We start from the raw sequence: 20,970 nt of genomic DNA, 5'->3' as shown, positions 1-20,970 counted from the left end.
ACCTACTTACTCGTCCAAGTACATTTCTATCAACAGGTTCTATCCAAGTTGACTAGGACGGTGGCAAACTTTCTTCCAAGTAGTGTCAAAGTGTAAAGTTACAATGGCGTGGCAGTCGGAAAATATAAAACGGGATATAGGTACAAATAGAAAATGGGCTGAAAGGGAGAGCGTTAGATTTATGGAGCTGTAAGAAGCTGAGAAAGCGTTATGGAATATAAAAATAAATGAATATAAAAATAAGGATGCTAGAAGTGCGGCCTTAAAACGAATAAAAATGCACATGAATATTCCTGGTTTTACAGAAAACGACGTATTAAAAAAAATAATGCCATGAGAACTACGTATCAACAGGAAGCCGAAAAAATAAAAGCATCAACTACAACAGATGCGTCAACTGAAGACATCTATGTGCCCATTATAGCGTGGTTTGATACCGCAGATCGATTTTTATATGCTATAATGAATATCAGAAAAAGATTCTTTAATCTGCTAAGTCTATCTATCAATCGGTTTTAAAACGTCTTGCGACGTTGTCCGATGCCTAATTTCCATGACACTCTATCATCCCATTGGCCCTCTCTAAGATCTCTTGCGTTCATCGCCTTCGTTACTCCCTCTCTCCAAGATTTCTTGGGTCTTCCTCTCTTTCTGCGGTTTGGTGGTACCCATTGCATAATTATTTTAGGGAGTCTTGAGTTATCCATCCTCTGGACGTGTCCGTACCATATCAGCTGTTTTCTTTCTATGTCTGTTGTTAGAGAGCCGTCAACCCCCATTCGCTGTCTTATCAACCTAATCTGCTAAGTAATTACGTATAATAATACTTTTTCATATTATCAGTGTGTTAAAACCCATTTACGGCAAGGATGCGTAAACGCAACCTTTATTTTTATTTTTTTTTGGCACGAGGATAATCTTTTTAATGTTTTCTTTTTGTTGAAGTAACATATCAATAGATTCAGATTGTGTTATATGGTATCATTTTTCTTTTTCCATTTTATCATTTTTCTGTTAACAAAAATATTACTTATATTTACATATTTTGATTATTTCTATATCAATAACCGGTACTTTATACTCGATATTTTTGGTACTTAAAAGGTAGAGTAATCCACTCAAAGCAAATAAATTTCTCTTTTTTATTACATACAGCTTTAGTATAGTAGTAAATCCATAAATAGTACAATATCAAAAAATCGTAAACCCATACCTTTTGGCAGGCCTTTTTCCATTTTTCATCGCTTCACAGACACCGAGATGCCAATCGTTGTTTGGTTCGGTATTACGGACATCTGGTTATTTCGCTATATAAATTAGTTTATTGTTTTATTCAGAGTTCTTTTACTCTGTACACCAAAAGTAAGGAGCATTTCTAACGAGGAATCGATATTTATACTTTGAGTATTGTTATGTACGTACAAGTATCCGTTACTTGACGTTACATTACATTAGTTACACTCAGGCGCCATGGGCGTCGTTTGGGGGGGGGGCAAGGGGGAGCAAATGCCCCCTTGCGAAACTTAAAATTCCTCTTTTCAGAATAATAGGTTTTAGTGTCATTTGAAACTATATATTTTGTAAAATTTTGTTTTCCAGCAGCATCAAACAAAACATATTTTGTTTATGGCTACGCTTAGGTTAGGTTGGAATTAGGTGTTTTGTCAAGTTTTTACAATACAGTTTTTTTATTAAGGTAATTTTTATTTTTGCCCCACCCTGGAAAAGTTTGTAACGACGCCCATGATAGGCGCCCATACCTGTTACACTACGTGATAATTTATTGATTTATGCACATGTTCGTACAAAAAATTTTTCTCTCACATTTGTATCAACTTTTTGAATTTTTGGATTGACCATTTGCAATAGTTGTTCAAATTGTTCGATAGTTATTCTTAAATGGTTTATAAATGTATCTTAATCTTCATTTACTACTTCACTTAGAAAATTAGACGAAGCTCCAAGCGCCTCACGTATCCAATTACGAGTCCAAATTTTCCTTTTTTTTCTGGATTTCAAGTTACAGTAAAACCTGTGTTAACGACCACCTGTCAAAACCGGCCACCTGAACTAGCCGGCCAGTTTCAAAGTTCCCCAAACCAAAATTTGTGGACTACAAAACCTGGTATTAGCGGCAACCTTTTTATATCGGCCAATAGTTCTGTCATTTTTAGTGACCGTTATTGGCAGGTTTTACTGTATTTGATTTGACGTCCAAGTAATTTACACGATCAAAGTAGCTTCCAAGTAAGCGCGCGCAGCGTCCAAGTTGACTTGGGCTAAGTACACTTAGATCCTACTTGGATCGTGTCAACCCGCCTTAACTCATTAATATTTCCAGAACTGACATATGGATGTGAATCTTGAACAGTAAGGCAATCAGAAAGAAGAAATATGTATAGACGCCACTGAAATGTTCTGCTGGAGAACAATGTTACGAATTCCATGGATTAACATTTCTATTCTAAAATAACTAAAGATTTGTAAGGAACTCTCCAGAAAAATCTAAGTACAACAATAAAATATTTTGGACATGCCATGAGGCCAGACATAGACAATATGGAGAGACTCTCTATTCCAGGAAATCACGAGGAAGATCTCCAACGAGATGCATTGACCAGATCACAGGAAGTTACAAAAGACCTATCTATGCATGATGTATTAGAAATGACCAGAGACAGAAAATATGAAGACAGACCACACACGATATCACGACGACTGCTATACTCTCTCCAGGGGGTCAATACTGAAGAGAGAGATAAATGATGTGCAGAGCGATACTCAAACCAGTTCCAACCGCTACTATTAGAAATCTCGTTAGTCACTTCAGAGAGTAATATTAGTACAGAGATCAAAAGGAGAATATACACCGCAAATAAAACCTATAACTTGTCAAACACTTCTGATAACAAATATGTTAGAAGAAGAAGAAGACAACAGATCTTTGTTATCAGAGGTTAAGAGATCGAGATCTTAGAACAGGCCACGATCCACAGTGGGTTGTCATGCTACTGATGAAGATGATGAAAGGTCCTTACCATGACCTATTCATTTTATAAGCCACCCTGTGGTAATTAAGAAAATGCAGCATCACTTTCAGGAATCTCGAAGAATTGCTTGGTTGCTCTTGCACAAGAGTGGTCAATGATCTGCATCTATAAAATATCCTGTGAATGTGTTATCAAAACAGGGACTTCGACAAATCACAAATATGCAAACATGCCTGGGACAATGGAAAGATGAATCAATAATCATGAAAGAAACATACATGAAAAAGGGTAAAATCAAAGAAGCAGTCCTCATCCTACTCAATTAAGAAAAATTTGTAGCAAACCCATCAGCAGAATGTAGCATGCTTTGGTTGCCAATACTAAAAAACAAAGTCAACAACAAGAATATATTATCAATAGCAGACAAAAAAATTTGAAACATATCGTCTACAATCACACACAGTACATATGCAACACACAATACATGAACACTCTGTCTCACACACACAATCGTATAAAGCACATACAAAAAATATTTTGGAGACAGAATAATCAGAAGATAACACAGAATAACCAGAATTTGATGTCTCATGGGGTATAAAACCCACCCTTCCATTTTTTCAGCCATGGCATGGCTGCTGCCTGAAACACCGCAGCCAAGTGAAACGTCCAATTTTTAGTTAAAAATGTACCTTATTATCGTTGCAATCAATTGTGGCTTAATTCCATATAGCCTCAATATTTAAGCTTTAACGTAGATATAACAAAGCTTATATTAATTTGCAGGAGAACATACCTGGGCAGGTCAAATAGAGCATTAGAAATTCTGATACTAACTAGCTATTCTGCTCTGTCTAGCATTGTTTATTGTTCGCTAAATAACAGCTTTGTCTCGTTATGTGCTAATGGAGGTGGAAACGATAATAGGATTTGCTTCTGTTGATGACCGATAAACGCATTGATGTTTGACAAATCTGACGTTGACATAAAGCAACTCCGGTACTGTCCGGTAGAGTTTTGTTTAAGAGAAAACAGTAGGGATCAACAGGTAGCAAAAACGCGTTTCAAGATTGCGGCTGTAATTTTGAATATTTTTTCGAGATATTTGGCACACGTATTCAAAATATAATAAAGAATGGCGGTACAGAGCCCAATTTGAAAAATATATTAATATGTGGAAATTACTCTGTAAATAAATAGAATATTAAAAAAACGAGCCTGTACCGCCATTAAGAAGAACAAAAAAATACACTTTCTTCAAATTAACTTCTTTATCCGATGCCTAGATTTTGTGTAATTTTGGAACTACTAAAATTTTTTATTTCATTAGTAGTTCCAAAATGACACGAAATCTAGGCATCGGATAAAAAAGTTTATTTGAAGAAAGTGTATTTTTTTGTTTTTCTTAATGGCGGTACAGGCTCGTATTTTTAATATTGTATTTAATTACAGAGTGATTTCCACATATTAATATATTTTTCAAATTGGGCTCTGTACCGCCATTCTTTATTATATTACGAATACGTGTGCCAAATATCTGAAAAAATATTCAAAATTACAGCCGCAATCTTGGAACGCGTTTTCGCTACCTGTTTATCGCTACTGTTTCCTCTTAATAGAACATTTTTAAATGTTTTTTTGGTAACACGATTGATAGTTAATTATACATTATGTAGACTCACAGTAAAAGAGAAAATACATTAATTGAACTAACCAGCGTCATTTTACAAATACAATCACGAATTACAAAATGTTCAGTTATAGGCCATGAAAAATAAATATTACAGGGCAATGTAATCAACATCAAAAGAATTGCGATTAAAAATAAATCTAGCAAAAACTAAATATCTAACCAACGAATCTCTAGATATAACTGAGAAGTAACTCTGGACAATAATAATATAGAAAAGGTTGAGTCGTCATACTTAGAACAAAAAAAAATAAATTGTGTACTTTGTACGCACGTAAGAAGTTATATTTCTATTATATGATTTCAACGAAATCAATATACTTTAAACAGTTTCTCTACTACTTTCCAAAAATGGTTATTAAAAAAATACCAAAAATTAAAAAAATAAAAGAATAAAATACACACAAACACATTGAAAAATGCCACAAATGATTTCTGAACAATAATTGTTGCCAAAAATTTTAATTAAATACGTATTTTCTGAAAAAAATTATATAATAATATACTTACAATCATAAAATCTATAAAAAAAAATAAAAAAATGATATAACTTGCATTGGGCTTGAACCTACTTCCCGTGTATCCCGCCGTACGAGAGTCGAAGCGATTTCAAACTGCACCACTTTCGCGTATACGTCATGTGGGAATATACACAAACTGAACAACTTTTTGACATTTTGTTTATATGAATTTTTATTAGTTTGATTTTTGTCGAATTAAAATACAACAATATATAGAGTAATAAAACGATACATTAGATGAAAATTTGTAGAAAGTTTGTTCGTAATCAGATTATGTAAATTAAAGCATTGCCTACTAGGGGTATAGTACATTATTTTTTTTACATTTTCCAAATAGGTATGAAGATAATTTTACAACTGAAACATTTAGAATTACGTACCTGTGGCTTCTCAAAACTATTTAAAAAGTCACTATAATTATAAATTTGATTTTATTTCTGTCCTCACAACAATAAAAACTAATATATTATACAACATTTTTGTTTACCGATAACCTCCATATTGAACAATTATTGACAGATCATTTCAACACCCAATCAGAGCCCGTATAAAGACTAATACCAAACTGTCGGTGTGCGCATGCGCGCAGATCAATATAAATTCACCCTCAATCTCAATCGCGCCTAAAGAAGTATAACTTCAAAAATCGGACTGTCAAAGCTTAAAATGTTCTTTAACATGGGCAGCATTTGGTCGATTACAAACAGTACAAATACAAACAGTACCAACTTCTTTAAAGGCAAAAACCTTCGATCAGTACGTATTGCCGGATCTGACATGTGGAACTGAAACATGGGCTTTTAACAACAGCATAATCCACAAACTTCAATTGACTCAGAGAGCTATGTAACGCAGAATGCGCAACATTAAGCTCAGTGATCGCAAATCCAATGAAGAGATAAGAAGACGATCAAAAGTAGCAGATTTGATCCAGAAGATTGCCATGTTAAAATGGAACTAGGCAGGTTATATAGGAAGAATGGAAGACAACCGAAGGATGAAGCGAATTCTTGAATGGCAACCAAGGGCAAGAGGTAGACATCAAACAAAATGGACTGATGACATCAAGCAAATGGTTGGTCACAGATGGAGACAGAAATGAATGAACACACCTAAGGGTAAGAACAGAACAAGTGGGTCTCGGTGGAGGTGGATGTGGAGGTCTCGGTCGATGTCGACATCCATGTAAAACAAACACACTGTACTGAATGAAAGAGAACAGAGCAAGTAAGTCGCGGTGGAGGTTTAGCGCGATGCCATCCAGGAGGTTTACATCGATGCTTTTGAAAATAAAATGAGTTTGTTTTACATGGATGTCTACTGCGCGGCCTACAAGGATGCTTCCCTGTGATTGGTCCGTTTCTAAGCCAGGTTGTCATTACCTGCGCTATCTGAGTTGAAACTTTTTATACAATCTCTTTTTTGTATTCAGTTTTTTTGAAGTTATACTTCTTTACCGGCGATATGTGGGTGAATTTTTATATGTTAAAACCTATGATCCCGGCGCATGCGCATTATAACTTTGTTCTGATTGGATGTTCAAATGACATGTCAAAAATTATTCAATATGGCGGCTGTGGCACAGCTGTAGTTAGATTATTTATGGTTGTTGCGTTTTAAAATTTGTGTGAAAAGAAACAACAAACAAAAGTTAGTTAATAGTTATACTGCCTTTTTAAATAGTTTTCATATACCTATATTTTTGGACTTTTGGACTATTTTGGACAAGGAAAACTCATTCTAATTTGGTAAGTAGTTTTTATTATAATCATATTGTAATTATACATTTGGATTAGGTTGAAATACAGTAGAGCGTCGATTATCCGAACTAATTGGGGGACATAGGTGTTCGGAAAACCGATTTGTTCGGATAATCGAACTACAATATATTGATACATATTTATAGTCATACATATTTATCCACAAGTGAATAAAGGCCATATTTATATACCTACATATTTATTTATATCTTGATAATGACAACTAGCAACTAAACAAAAAAGTGCAGTCTTTGCAACAACATAATTATTTTTGGATACAATATTGAAGAAAATTGAAGATATTTTAAGCGTCAATTACTAACGCTTGCTCGGTATTCGAGTGCGGGACGCGGGAGTCGATAGTTCGAATAAGCGGTCGTTCGGTTGATCGACGTTCGGATAATCGACGCTCTACTGTACATTTATTTTCTCAAGAATGGGGATTTTAGAGAGAAATCCCAAATTAGGTCCGATTTTTATTTTTAAATTATGATTTTTGGCGTAGATTTATTTATCTAGTGGGTATGTAATGCTTTGATTTACATATGTACTTAATTTGATTACCAACAAAAGTTCTACCAATCTTCATCTAATATATTGTTTTCTTACTGTTTTGTTATATTTTAATATTTTCTTCCACAAAATTTAAACTACATAATTTAATTATATTTAAAACAACTGTCAAACAGTAAAACGTTCAGTTACCCTATTTTTCCACATGACAAATAATGTGGAATTGGACGAGTGAGTCTAGGCTTCGATTACGAATCAAAGCGCCCCGAAAATCACGGGTTCGATTCCCGATGCAAGTTTTTATTTTTTTATTTTTTTATGCATTTTATGATTGTAAGTATATTTGTTATATAATTTTTTTTCAGAAAATGCGTATTTAAAATTTTTGCCAACAATTATTATCGTTCAGAAATCATTTTTTCTTTGTGGCATTTTTCAATGTGTTTGTGTGCGTTTTATTCTTTTATTTTTTAAAATTTTTGGTATTGTCTTAAAAATCACATAATATGTAGTAGAAGTATAACTTCTTACGTGCGTACAAAGTACACACACATTCTTTTTTTTTTAATTTCTAAAGTAATTAAATTCGGTAAATTTTTGAAATATGAAGGAGGATCTGATTATCTACAGCTGACATTTCATCACTGTCATCATTTGACTGACACAACATCGCTAAAGCACAACCTTTTTGTCATTCAAATTTCATTATACTACTTCACTTGATAGTGGTTCTAGCTCGACTGACAGCGCAGATGACCTCCTTGCTATGTGCTGTCGACATCAACCGTTACTTAACTAGTGGCATCTACCGCGACGTACACCTCCAACTCGACCCACTTGCTCTGTTCTTACCCTAAGGGAGGCTTATATCCGACGATGGATGGAATAGCTGTTGATGATGATGATATTAAAAAATGATGTAGAGGATCAAATAAAACAAACAGAATGCGTAAAATGCAACTGGGTTCTCACCAAAAGCAACTGGGGACCGCAACGCAACAGCAACGCGACTCTACGCTAATGTTTAAATACACGTGTTTCCACCTAACAAAAGGCAAATAAACTCAACCAGTTGCTCATTGGTTGCTGGTAGCGCTGCATACCGCGCCGCAGTCGCCAATTGCCCTCACAGTTGCCAAGAATAGCTTAGTCATCGTGGACGAGACAGCAAGAACTTAAATTTTATGGCTCTCGTCGAGCACAAGAGACTTAGCCAAAGTTGCGGTCGCTGGTTTGGTGAGAACACGGCCTTAGTGTTATCGGCTACTCAGACAGACTTGCGCTCTTTATTGTTTCATTGTCACGATTTTGCGATTGCTACGAAATTATACGTATTTCACTTCCTCTTATAACACCGATCTTGTGATTAAAAAAAATAAAAATATTGATAAATAAATCGTATAAATTATATAGTTCTACTTACGTCGTGTGACCAATATGAGTAGTCAAAATTAAAATTTTTTTGAGCATCTTTTGTGTTCGGGTCTGCTTTTGGGTTTGTAATGGCTGAAAAAAAAAAACAACAGATATATTACACTGATTATCACACAACACCGGTATGAGATGACAAAATACTCTTGAAATAAGTAAAGGGTGATTCTTATGTATTTTGACGAGCTAAATATGTAAAAAGTAGAAAAAAATTAATTACTTCAAAGTTTTTTCGGATTTTTAATATTTGACACCTTACCTATAAACTCTTATGACTTCAATGATATTTTATGAACCACTCCAGAGAATCCGTTGACCTTTAGATTAAAGCAAATGATAATGTTGACCATGAAACTTTGTACTACTGGTAGAGGAAGCAAGAATAGCTATTTGTATAACAAGAGAGGAAAGTGCTACTTTTCCTCCCAAGAATGAAGTTTATTGTAATTTAAGTAATCATTCAAGGGAGGAAAAGGCACTTTACTACCATGTTATACATATGATTTTTCCACCTTCCTCAAATAGCAAGTAATTTTTTCATTTTTAAATAATAATTTATTTATATAACTAACTAACAAAATTAATTAGAGAAGAAAAACTAACAAGTAGGTATAGTAGAACTGTCAACTGTTAAATATATGTCAAATTATTAATGTAAACATTGTTAAACCAAAATAGTAATTTAATGTTTTTTACCATTCTGCAAAATACAGGGTGTTCTACAAATAAACGTTAAAATGTATAGATACTTCAGTAATAGATAACAGAATATTAATATTCAATAACATACCATGACGTCACTTTTACTTTTCCTCCCTAGGGAGAAAAAGGACGACTTTGCTCCCTACAATCAGGTCACGAGAAGTACACTTTCGGTAGAGTTAGGTGGAAAAATATTTTCTCAAGACAGAGTTTATTAAAATTTATTGTAACAGTAGTAGATGGGGCTTTTATTCATGTTCAATATTAAGTATAACTGACCAGTAAATATTATGCTTCAGTATGAAAATTTAGATCGAACTAAAATAACGAAGAAGGATAGAGCTAAAAATAGAATAGATGAGAGACGCAGTTAGGGAAATTTTTTTTTAAATCTCCAGGCTCAGGTGAAATATACCCGGATCTGGGTGTACCTATATAGCTAATAAAATATGGTTCACAGAAATGATTTGAAATGCTTCGCAGATTATTTGAAAGGTGTTTAAACGGCGAGAAGTTCCAGAATAATGAAAACAGTGCTACATTTCTGCAATACATATGAAAAGCACAAAAACTGATCAAGCAAAAAAGTAGTAATACCAACAATAGGCAGATTAGACTCCAAAATATTACAAAACATAGTAGAAGTAGACGTTAAAGACAAACAACCTGAGAAATAAGCAATAAGCATAGATAATGAATTTACATTAATAATCGCCGTAGAAAAAAAGAGTACAGAGAATAGAGAAACTCATATAGCCTTAACAGACAAAAAAATGCATATGACATTGTGCCGATTTCACAGTTGCGGAAGGAAATGACGAATTTAAAAGTAAATCCAGTTCTATTAAGGTTACTCAAAAATATTATAGGCGAGATTTGCAAGAATTAAAATGGGAATAGAAATTATCTCGACTTTTAAAACAACTAAAAGTTTGAAAATAGAGACCACGGAAGATGAAGACGATCTTAGCTATATGATAAGGAAATTAAAGGATGAATATGAAGAGGCGGGCCTAAAAATGAATATGGCAAAATTTGAATATCTAATAGTGGACAATGACGAAATACCCGATTTGGATGTAAAATGAAAAAATCAAGGGTGTAATAATCTGCAATTATTTGGAAGTAATTATCAATAAGAATATGAATTACAGCAAGACCAAAATCATAACAAATACAGATGAGGACATCACAATGAGAATCGGACAAGATGAAATAGTTCACGATTATATTTATCTGAGTCAAATTTAAAAACTTAACAAGGAAAACCAAACAGCAGAGATCAAAAGACGAGTTAGACTGGCATGGGCGGCATTTAGAAAACTAAGCTACATCCTTAAAAACAAAAGATATCCACAACATCTTAAGACCAAGGTACACAATCAATGCGTACTCCCTGTTCTCACTTATGGTTCCCAAACGTGGACGTTTACAAAAGAAGCAAACAAGGACAAAATCATAAAAACGCAAAGAGAAATAGAGAGGCAAATTAATGTTGCACATATGACTAATGGATAAAAAGAGAAACGAGTGGATAAGATAGAAAACCAAAGTTAAAGATGTTAGACAAGAAGTTGCAAAATTGAAATGGAGAATTTCAATACGAGACAAAAAGAAGACCGATGGAACAAATTTTTTATAAATTGGAGACCGTGGGAATATAAACGAAGCAGAGGAAGGCCTCAAATGAGATGGGTAGATGATATCAAGAAGCACATGGGCTCTAGGTGGATAACTGTCGCGACAGACAGAGAAGAATGGAAAAGGATTGGGGAGGCTTATTGTACAGGATTATATCAGCATCCAAAATAAAAGCAACTTATATTCATTTAATTTTTAAATATCTTAAAAACAAACACCGCCGTTTGTTGTAAAATAATTAGGTGACACCGATTGCCCAACATAGTGCACTAGTTTTCAAGAACGCTTTTTCAGCTATTCGATATTATTAATATTTCACGGTCGAGTCGTGTCAACAATCAAAATAACAACATTTACAAGTTTATTTATAGATTCAGAAGAAGCATCGCTGATCATTCTTTTATCATTCGTTATTCGTGATTCAATTATTCATCATTCGATATTTAAACCTCAAACTCACCAGCTGGTTACTGGTATGTTTAGTAGTGTTGAATAAATAAATAGATGTTATGAACAAATAGTGCCTCCAGTTAATTAGCCTCATCACCAGGGTAGTAACCCCGTATCTCTTTATACTATGTCCAAAGATGGACCGAAGAAGGCTAATTAGATATCAATAAGAAAGAGAATAGTGAAGATGCAATTAGAGCGAAAATAGGTAAGAGTAGAGCAATGAAACGAGCGTTAAACTCGTTTTTTTTGGCACAATAAAAAAAGAAGAAAAAGTCGTACCAATAAAGTATTGCACAAAGCGTTACGTTGTACGGTTCGAAGAAACTTATGACGATAAAGATGGATTATTTAAGACGAAATTGTGGTAAAACAAAAATAGAAAAGTAAGAAAGAGGCAAATACGAAGTTTTAAAACTAATAAAAACCTCACATCATATTTCGATCCTACTTATTATCTCATCAGAGTCACAATTTACATTTAACCAACTACCAAAGTATTTAAAATGGTTACACGTTTTATCTCCTTTCCATTAAGAGACAGCAAACCTTGATCTACATTAATCATTGAAATAAACTGCCGTCCACTTTGTCTTTGAAATATTAATTTTATGACTAATTATAAAAGCCCTTTCGTATATTACAATGTCACATCCTTTTTATGTACCGTTTCATGCCCACAAGACCACAACACTAATGACGTTTCCATATTATGTATTGTTTCAATCCTGTCCATTTCATTTGAATAGCCGTCACGTCATATCTCAGTTCTTTTAGTTGTTTTATCGCTCCCGAGAAAACTTGACCGACCCGCGAAAAATATTACTTTTCCCTCTTTATACGAAACTTAAACTTATAAAGCAATTTGGGAAGATCTTAGATAAGCAGAGAGAATATCTCAGATGTTTAACCTAGAAATTTCCTGAACTTGTTTTACACAGGAGCAGAGTTTTCTTTACCCCAAGTTTTTTGGAAAAAAAAAATTCTAACTCAAACGATAACACAAATTTGAGTTATTCTGTGAGCTTTTTCGCATTTAAACTTTATAACTTTTTAGTAAATATTAGCTCCGTAAGTGAAGAACCATAAAGAAGGTAGAATATATCAATTATATGTGATTACTGCTGGATATGCCACAGATACTAAACTTGCTAGCAAAAAATCGACTACTCGATTAATTGTAGTTTATCTTTAGTAATTTTATGTTGTGTTACTTTGAATTAAAACAACTAATTCAAACAAACATTGTATAATATAGATAGAGCTTCCAAAAATAATTGTTTTATGCAAATTGGCAATGTGCTGTAAAATTTGCCGGTGGTCGTCTCAGTCGCTTTTCAAACGTTGATCTGTGTATACACTTCGAAGTGCTGTAAGTGGAATATTTTACAAATGGATACTTCACCAGTAAAGGCGGCCCAGGTAATTGCGTCATTACAAGAGGGCTATAGTCAGAGGACTATCTCCCGTCGGCGTCGCCTACTTATGACGCAGTCTTCAGTCTCAAGTGCTTACCACCGCTACCAGGAGACCGGTAGCTACAGTCAACCAGGTTCAGGTCCGTGATGTGTAACGAAAGAGAAGGACGATCGATTCATTATACTAAGCTGAATGCCTTGCGGATGATCGATTCGGCACGCGAGAAGAGTTGAGCTTCAACAATCGTTGAGGAATGTACGAGGTGTCACCGTAATTCGGGGACAGTTACGAGAAGACTTGGGGATGCCACTTTGACTACCAGCCAACCTAACACAGGGCCCAAATTGAACGCACGTCAGAAACAAGCTCGACTTTGGTTTGCCCGAGAACACGTGGATTGAGACCTTCGCCAATGGAGCAGAGTTTTATTATCTGATGCGAGTCGAGTGTGCTTGTATAGCAGTTACAGAAGACGACGCGTCCATCGAAGGTCTGGAGAATTTGCCCAGTGCTGCAGTGCCGAAATAGTGAGCTATGGAGGTGGTTGTGTATGTTTTTGGGATGGTATATCGTTTGACGGAAAAATAGAGCTTGTGCTCGTGCCTGGTGGTGGTCATGGAGGTGTTTGACAGCGGATCGGGATGTTAGGAATATTCTCCAAGACTATGTTGTTCCTTACGCCGCCTACACAGGCGATCGCTTCATGTCATGCAAATGCATGATAACGCTTGATGGATTATGAAACATTACCTGGCCAACACCAATATAACAACAATGGACTGGCCTCCATTGAGTCAGGAGATGAATCCCATCGATCACCTATGGAATGAGCTCAAACGCAGGGTTCGGATCCTTAATCCAGCACCATCGACAGCGGGAGAGCTAAAAACTGTATTAGATGAAAAGTGGGAAGCGATTCCTCAGGAATTAGTCAGAAACTCAATAATGTCCTTAAGAGATTGTATGAAAAGTGTAATACAACGAAGGGGAGGAAATAAGTATTAATTTTGATGCTTTATGTTAATTTATTTTTATATTCATTGTTTTCTCACATACAATATTAAGTATCTTTGTTATGTTCTTTAGTTACTAACTTGTTGTTGTACATATTATGTGGATAGACACTTGCCAAACCACGTAGTCAAAAAATATAACTTAATTTTATTTTGAGTCGATTTTTTGCTCGCAAGTGTATATCCTTTATTTTAAGCTGGCAAAAACAATGACAACTTTTTCTAATTTTGCAATCCAATTGAATTAACATTATCGTATTACTCTTCTTACGATAACAGCACACAATGATTAAGGACACTAAAGATTAGGAATATGAAAAAATAAAAATATTCGTGACCAATCAGTTTAATCATCACCAGGAAGGGATGTGTCAACAGAAGTTAACATGTGTTGTAATTCAAAGAGCTGTTTTTAAACGCTTTTCTTTAGTTCAATCGTTTGGGTCAAATCTTTAGACGTTAATTTGACTGCCTTTTCTTCAATGCAAATGAATGAAAATTTGCAGACATATGCATTCGCGAGAACAATACACGAATAGTCAATAAATGTTTTTTATGTTTATTAATTGTTTAAATAAAAAAACGAATTTAATGGAAAATGCTTAAATTCTCTTGTTTTTTACAATGAAGAAACTTGAAACTTTTACAGATTGTAGCTAATTATATGAACTATACATAATGTCACTTTTTACGTTAATTATTTACGTTATGCTTCATAAATAAACAATAAAGTTTCAAATTTTGCCGATTCCGAAATTTTTTATGTTTGTACATCATATTTTATGTTTTATACATATATTTTAATAATGACGATATAGTTTAATGTTTAAAAAGCGTAAGACTAAAAAGTAAAAAAAAATATGAAAAATTTTTTTAAGAAACGCTTTTCTTTAGTTATGAGTGACTAATATTATAAATATAAAAACTGTTAGCCAGATTGAATATACAAAAATTCACACATTCGTTAAAAAATTGAAAAAATCTAACACATTCGTTAAAGAAAAGCGTGGAGCGCGTCTTCATCGAATAAACGCTTTCATCGCCCCACGCTTTTCTTTAACGAATGTGTTAGATTTTTTCAATTTTTTAACGAATGTGTGAGATTTTTGTATATTTAATCTGCCTCAGTGGTACTGGATGAAGCGATAAAGAAAGACAAGAGAAGAATGAGAAAACTAACATTAGGATACTGGCAAATGAAACGGACTCAACTATCGGAGCTACTATTTGCACACGACATGGTATTGATAGCAGAAAACAGAGAAGACTTACAGAACAATCTTGAAATCCTAGAAGAAGAAATATCAAATCAAACATAAATATAAAAATTAATACAGACGAAACAAAAACAATGATAATTTCAAATACGAGGAAGACACACGCAATAGAATTAGACGGAAAACAACTAGAGCAAGTGGAATATTTTCAATACCTAGGAGTAATAATCGAATCAAATGGTAAACAAGACATGGAAATAAACGAAAGAATGGGACGAACAGGAAGCTTATTTAACGCTATGAAAACAACATTTTTGGGGAAAAAAGAGATACCGGAGAAAGTAAAAACGGCAGTCGTTAAATCAGTAGTTAGACCAACAATCATGTATAGCAGCGAGACATGGACATTGACGGGGAGAAAAAAATCCAGAGTCAATGCTATGGAAATGAGGTTCCTGAGGAAAATGCAAACAGAAAGAGGACAGACAAAATACGAAACGAAACAATTAGACAAAACCTAAAACTAGAACCAATCAATGAAAAAATAGTGGAGGGGAAACTTAGATGGTTCGGGCACGTGTGTAGAATGTCGAACGAGAGGCTTACAAAACGAGTGTTCGAAACGAGAGTGCAGGGGAAAAACAAAAAAGGAAGACCAAGAGTTATGTGGGTAGATGAAATCAGGAAAGAAGTCGAGAAGAAGGGATTGACATTGGAAAGTGCAAGAAACCTAACGCAAGATCGGAAAGCATGGAGACTACAATGCCAAACTCAACTCCACCAGCCTTACACCTAAAGGTAGAAAGGCTTAGGACTAAGTAAGTAAGTAAGTAATCTGCCTAATAATTTTTTGCGAATAATCCTTCGAGTTTGAATTTTTTTATTTTTTACTTTTTAGTTGATTTTTTTTTTAATTTCAGTCACTCGTAACTAAAGAAAAGCGTGTTTTAAAATTTTTTTTCATATTTTTTATTTTATTATTTTTTTTAACAGTGTAGGCGCAAAATATGCGAGCCCATGCTTTTTAAACGCATTCATTTTTTTTCACTGAAAACTTCTATAATGTTTATTTTAATAAGTTACAACGGTGAAAAAGAAGAGAATCTTAAATGTGGTTTTAATTTCAAATATCTCACTCAAAAGAAACTTTTTGTTTATTCTAAGGGACTTTCGGACCTCGGTAATAATGTAGTCTTTCATTCTGCGTTTAAAGTTATCAAAAATATTTATTAGTTTTTTCAGGATTCGAAAAAAAATGAATGCATTCGAAAACATTGGCTCGAAATTTTCGCGATAATGTCTTTTAACCGAGGGCCGAAAGTCCCTTAGAATAAACAACAAATGAGATAGTTGAATTTAAAAATAACACTAATTTTTTTTTCACCCATGTAACTTATTAAAATAAACATTATAGAAGTTTTCGGGGACTTTCGGCCCTCGGTAATAATGCAATCTTTCATTCTGCGTTTAAATTTTTCAAAATAACTTACGTATTAGTTTTCTCAGGATTTGAAAAAAATTAATGCATTTAAAACATATTAGCGCGAAATCTTGCGCCTACGTCCTTAAGAGAATATATAAAATATTTTAAAATAAAACTTGTTGAAAAGATTTTCTCTCCAAATATCGTGGTGTATTAAAATAAAAATGCGATTCCGTATAACCGTTGAAAAGGGGAAAAATCCAATTCCACTTCAAGGCATTCATCTTCATCAATCAAGTACAGCAAAATAACAGATAATATGTGTCAACAATAACCTTTGTTACTTTTTAAGCATTTGTGTTATATTTCATTTTCTTTTTGCTCGCATTTATTTACACATGGAAGTATAATCGTGATTCATGGCTATTGAATTGTGTAATTTTTGAGCTACGACGACATTCAATTATAAAGTACATTCAATTATAAAATTTTGAATTTTTAAAGCGAACAATATAATTTGATATATTTGGAAGATGCACAGTAGATCTTATTTGCTTTTTTCGCCCTGTATGAGATTTCTTGGTATAATTTTCCATCCTCTGATATCGTCGGTTCCCTGCGAAAAGTTACTAACTGACATTTTGTGTGAAATTTACTTAACTACATCTAGTGGTCTACTGTGGGCAGTTTGTTCATCTGTAGAAGTCACTAACTGCAAAACTGAATGGAACATAGTAATTTAGAATTGGTATAAATCATTATATGACATGTAACAAAAATATAAAACTGGTAAAATTCACTAACGGAGTTAACGACTTTTTCCAATAAGATCAATGTGTTATAATATAGGGAATATTGTATGTTAAAAAATCACTAATGGCAGTTAGTGACTTTTGCCACAATAGTGTTCTCGACAAAACGAGATTACCTAGCTAGGGATGGTTGGAACAGGGGTTTTTCAATAACTGTTACAATCTGTTTCAGTTCCAAAAATTATCTGTTTCAAAAAAACTACTTCAGTTCCAAACTGTTCCAATTCTAACACAGTGTTGCGGCACGTTGCGGTTTGCTGCACTGCACTAGAAGGTGTATCAATCAAGATACAAAAGACAAAAAAGTAACCCAGTTTGGAACTTTATAACCATAGCTGACATTGAAAACAGGATTGCGAAGTGTAATATATGTGTCAGTTACAAAGGTCCTATAAAATATCAATAAACAAACTTAAAAAAATTGATATTGACATTATTAACAGCACAACACCACAACATCGATCTCTGTTAGTAGTAGTTATAAGTACACTCTCCAAATGATAATACCAAGATTGCAGAGTATGAAAACAACATTGAAAATGGCGGACATCATCCATTGCAACAACCAACGACATCGTCACCTAAACATTCTCGTTGGCGTAAATCAAATCCATCCGAATGGTCTCGTAATGTCGAAAAAAAAATTTACTTGTTTATCATACAGAACTAAAAAAAATGTATTAAAATCAGCAAAAGCTCCAAAACCAGTAAAATGTGCATTATGTACATTTAAATGTCAGGAAAAATTTAATGAGGCGGAGAGATTACATATTTGTGAATCTTTCTGGGCTCTTGCTGATTATAATCGTCAGAAAGACTTCATTTTAAAATTACTTGAGTGAAAATTACCTGTGAGGCCTATAGTAAATACTCCTAAAAACGCAAATGTAGCAGATCATACTTTTTTGTAAAGAATAATAAAAAATTAAGAGTGTGTCAAAACTTTTTCCAAAAGACGTTGAACATTAGCAATGGGCACATTAATAAAGCGTTTGAAGGTTGTAAAAATGGAGTTTTTATGAACGAAGACAAGCGTGGTAAACGCTCTCCAAAAAATAAAACAAAGTCGCTGATATTGACTTTGTCAAAGAACATATTAATATGTTTCCTTCAATAGAGTCGCACTACTGTAGGAAAAGTACAAAGAGACACTACTTGGACTCCAAGTTATCTATTCGCAAAATGTACTCACTTTATACTATATTATGTGAAGAAAAAAAATAAAGTTCCAGTAGGTCATTCAGTATACCGAAAAGTTTTTTGTGAATCGTACAATTTGTCATTTTTTGTACCAAAGAAAGACTAGTGCCCTTTGTGTAATAAAGTTTCTGAGTCAAAATTAGCAGGAGAACTAACAGAAGAGCTGAAACAGCGCTTTAATGAGCATATTCAACGAAAAGAAGCAGCCTATGAGGCAAAAACCAATGACAAAATTAGGTCACAAGAAGATGCTACATTTATGTCAGCAACATTTGATATGCAAGCTGTTCTTCAGATACCCTCAGGAAATGTATTTTATTATATTACAGCCGTTAACTGTGTATTTACAATTTATGCATTTATGAAGCTTCACCTCCAAATGAAGCACACTGTATGGTATGGTCTGAAGTAAATGGCAAAAGGGGTACTAATGAAATTGGCACCGCCTTAATGCAGTGGACTACTGGTCTTCCTAATAGTATTTAAGAAATTTCGTTGTTTTCTGACACATGCGGAGGTCAGAATAGGAACCAGCACATAGCAGCACTTTTTCTCTTTGTGTCACAAAATTCCCACCTGGATGTCATTGAGCATAAATTTTTGGAATCTGGACATTCCTTTATGGAGGTGGACAGTATGCACAGCGCCATCGGGCCAGAAAAAAGCACACCACTGTAACTTCTGTTATGGATTGGATTAATATCATGAAAAGAGCTAGATCCAAATGAAAGAGAAACTCCGCCAATCCGTATCAAATCAAACAGCTTCATTTTTTCGATATGTTGGATTTGAAAGATCTTGCTAAACTCTTAACAAAAAATGGTTTAAAAGATGAAAATTGGGACACAGTTAAATGGCTTCAAATTACGTTTTGAAAAAGCTTGTCCACGAGTTATAAAGTTTAGATATGGGTACACTGGACCTTAGGTCAAACTCAATGTAAGTGGAAAAGTTCATCAACCCCATGTTACCGAAATTAAGAAAGCATATCAGCACCCTATTCCGATCAGTTCATTAAAAAAAAAAGGATTTGTTACAACTTTGCAAGAAAGAAGTAATACCTCAGGAACTTCATGCCTGGTATGCTTCCTTACCAACAGTGAATGCACCGGATTTAACACAGGAACCAGCCATTGATGAAGAAGACGATGATGAAGAAGCCTTATCAGAATAACAACTTATTTTATCTTGTTATAACTATACTAAATATAATAATAATATTGTCTTAATTTTTAATAAATCATTACTAGCATATGAGCTCTATTTAGTATTTGGAAAAAATCACTAACTGCTTTTTTTGCCAAAAATCAGACGTATTACTAACTACTCTCGGATTATACATAACACTCATTATTACTCTGGGCTAATTAGCAAAATTAATGGAAAAGTTATTTACCAGCAATTTTATTGCTGGAATCGAATTATAAGATCCTATATATTAATAATATAGGTATGCAAAGTCCGCAGATAGTGTGCTACTTTTTTTATAAACAAAATGGCGCCCGAAAATCGTGTTTTTTTCAATTTTTGCTCTATAACTCCAAAGATTTTAACTTTACACCAAAAACACCCAAATAAAAATTCACCGCAATTAAATTCTGCATAGAGATATGTTTTTCCTGATTTGCTGCGAAGAAAATTTTCCTCGGAAAATGCGGGTTTTCCCAACAAAATCTCTAATTTTCAAATAAAGTTTTAGGTAAGTAATTATTAATCAATAATTAAATAACTTAGTGAGATCAAAGCTTTCTTGGTATAGATTGTAATTCCAGAAGCCGGTGAAAATTAAACTAATATTTTAGCAACAATTCAATTGTTAATTAACAATTTACGATCGCAATAATAACCAAAATAATCATGATACATTGATCAAACTTATAAAGATTATAAAGATGAGATGCTTATTTAATATTTTATCGACAAAATATAAATTTTTCGTTTTTTGCATAATCTTTAAATTTTGAAAAAAAATAGTTATAATACGCTGGTCTAATTAGTAAAGTACAAAGAAAGGTTATTTACCAGCAATTTCATTGCTGCAATCGAATATTATGATCCTATATATTAATAATGTAGCTATGCAAAGTCCGCAGATAGTGTGCTACTTTTTTTATTAACAAAATGGCGCCCCCAAATCGTGTTGTTTTCAATTATTGGTCTACAACTCCGAAGATATTAACTTTACACC

The 20,970-nt window shown here is 33.7% G+C and overlaps 1 protein-coding gene across 8 annotated transcripts in view; it reads right to left on the bottom strand.

The window, feature by feature from the left end:
- Positions 1-20,970, bottom strand: part of LOC114335103 (kinesin-like protein unc-104) — a 380,719-nt gene that overhangs the window by 167,236 nt on the left and 192,513 nt on the right. For all 8 annotated transcript variants that reach the window (XM_050655714.1, XM_050655720.1, XM_050655713.1 and 5 more), the window contains exon 3: positions 8,898-8,980. In XM_050655714.1, coding sequence (XP_050511671.1) covers positions 8,898-8,980 — 83 coding nt within the window. The remainder of the gene's footprint in view (positions 1-8,897; positions 8,981-20,970) is intronic.

The sequence above is a fragment of the Diabrotica virgifera genome, chromosome 7 (assembly GCF_917563875.1).
Source record: "Diabrotica virgifera virgifera chromosome 7, PGI_DIABVI_V3a".
Taxonomy (NCBI): domain Eukaryota; kingdom Metazoa; phylum Arthropoda; class Insecta; order Coleoptera; family Chrysomelidae; genus Diabrotica; species Diabrotica virgifera.
This window is presented reverse-complemented; position numbering and strand designations above follow the sequence as displayed.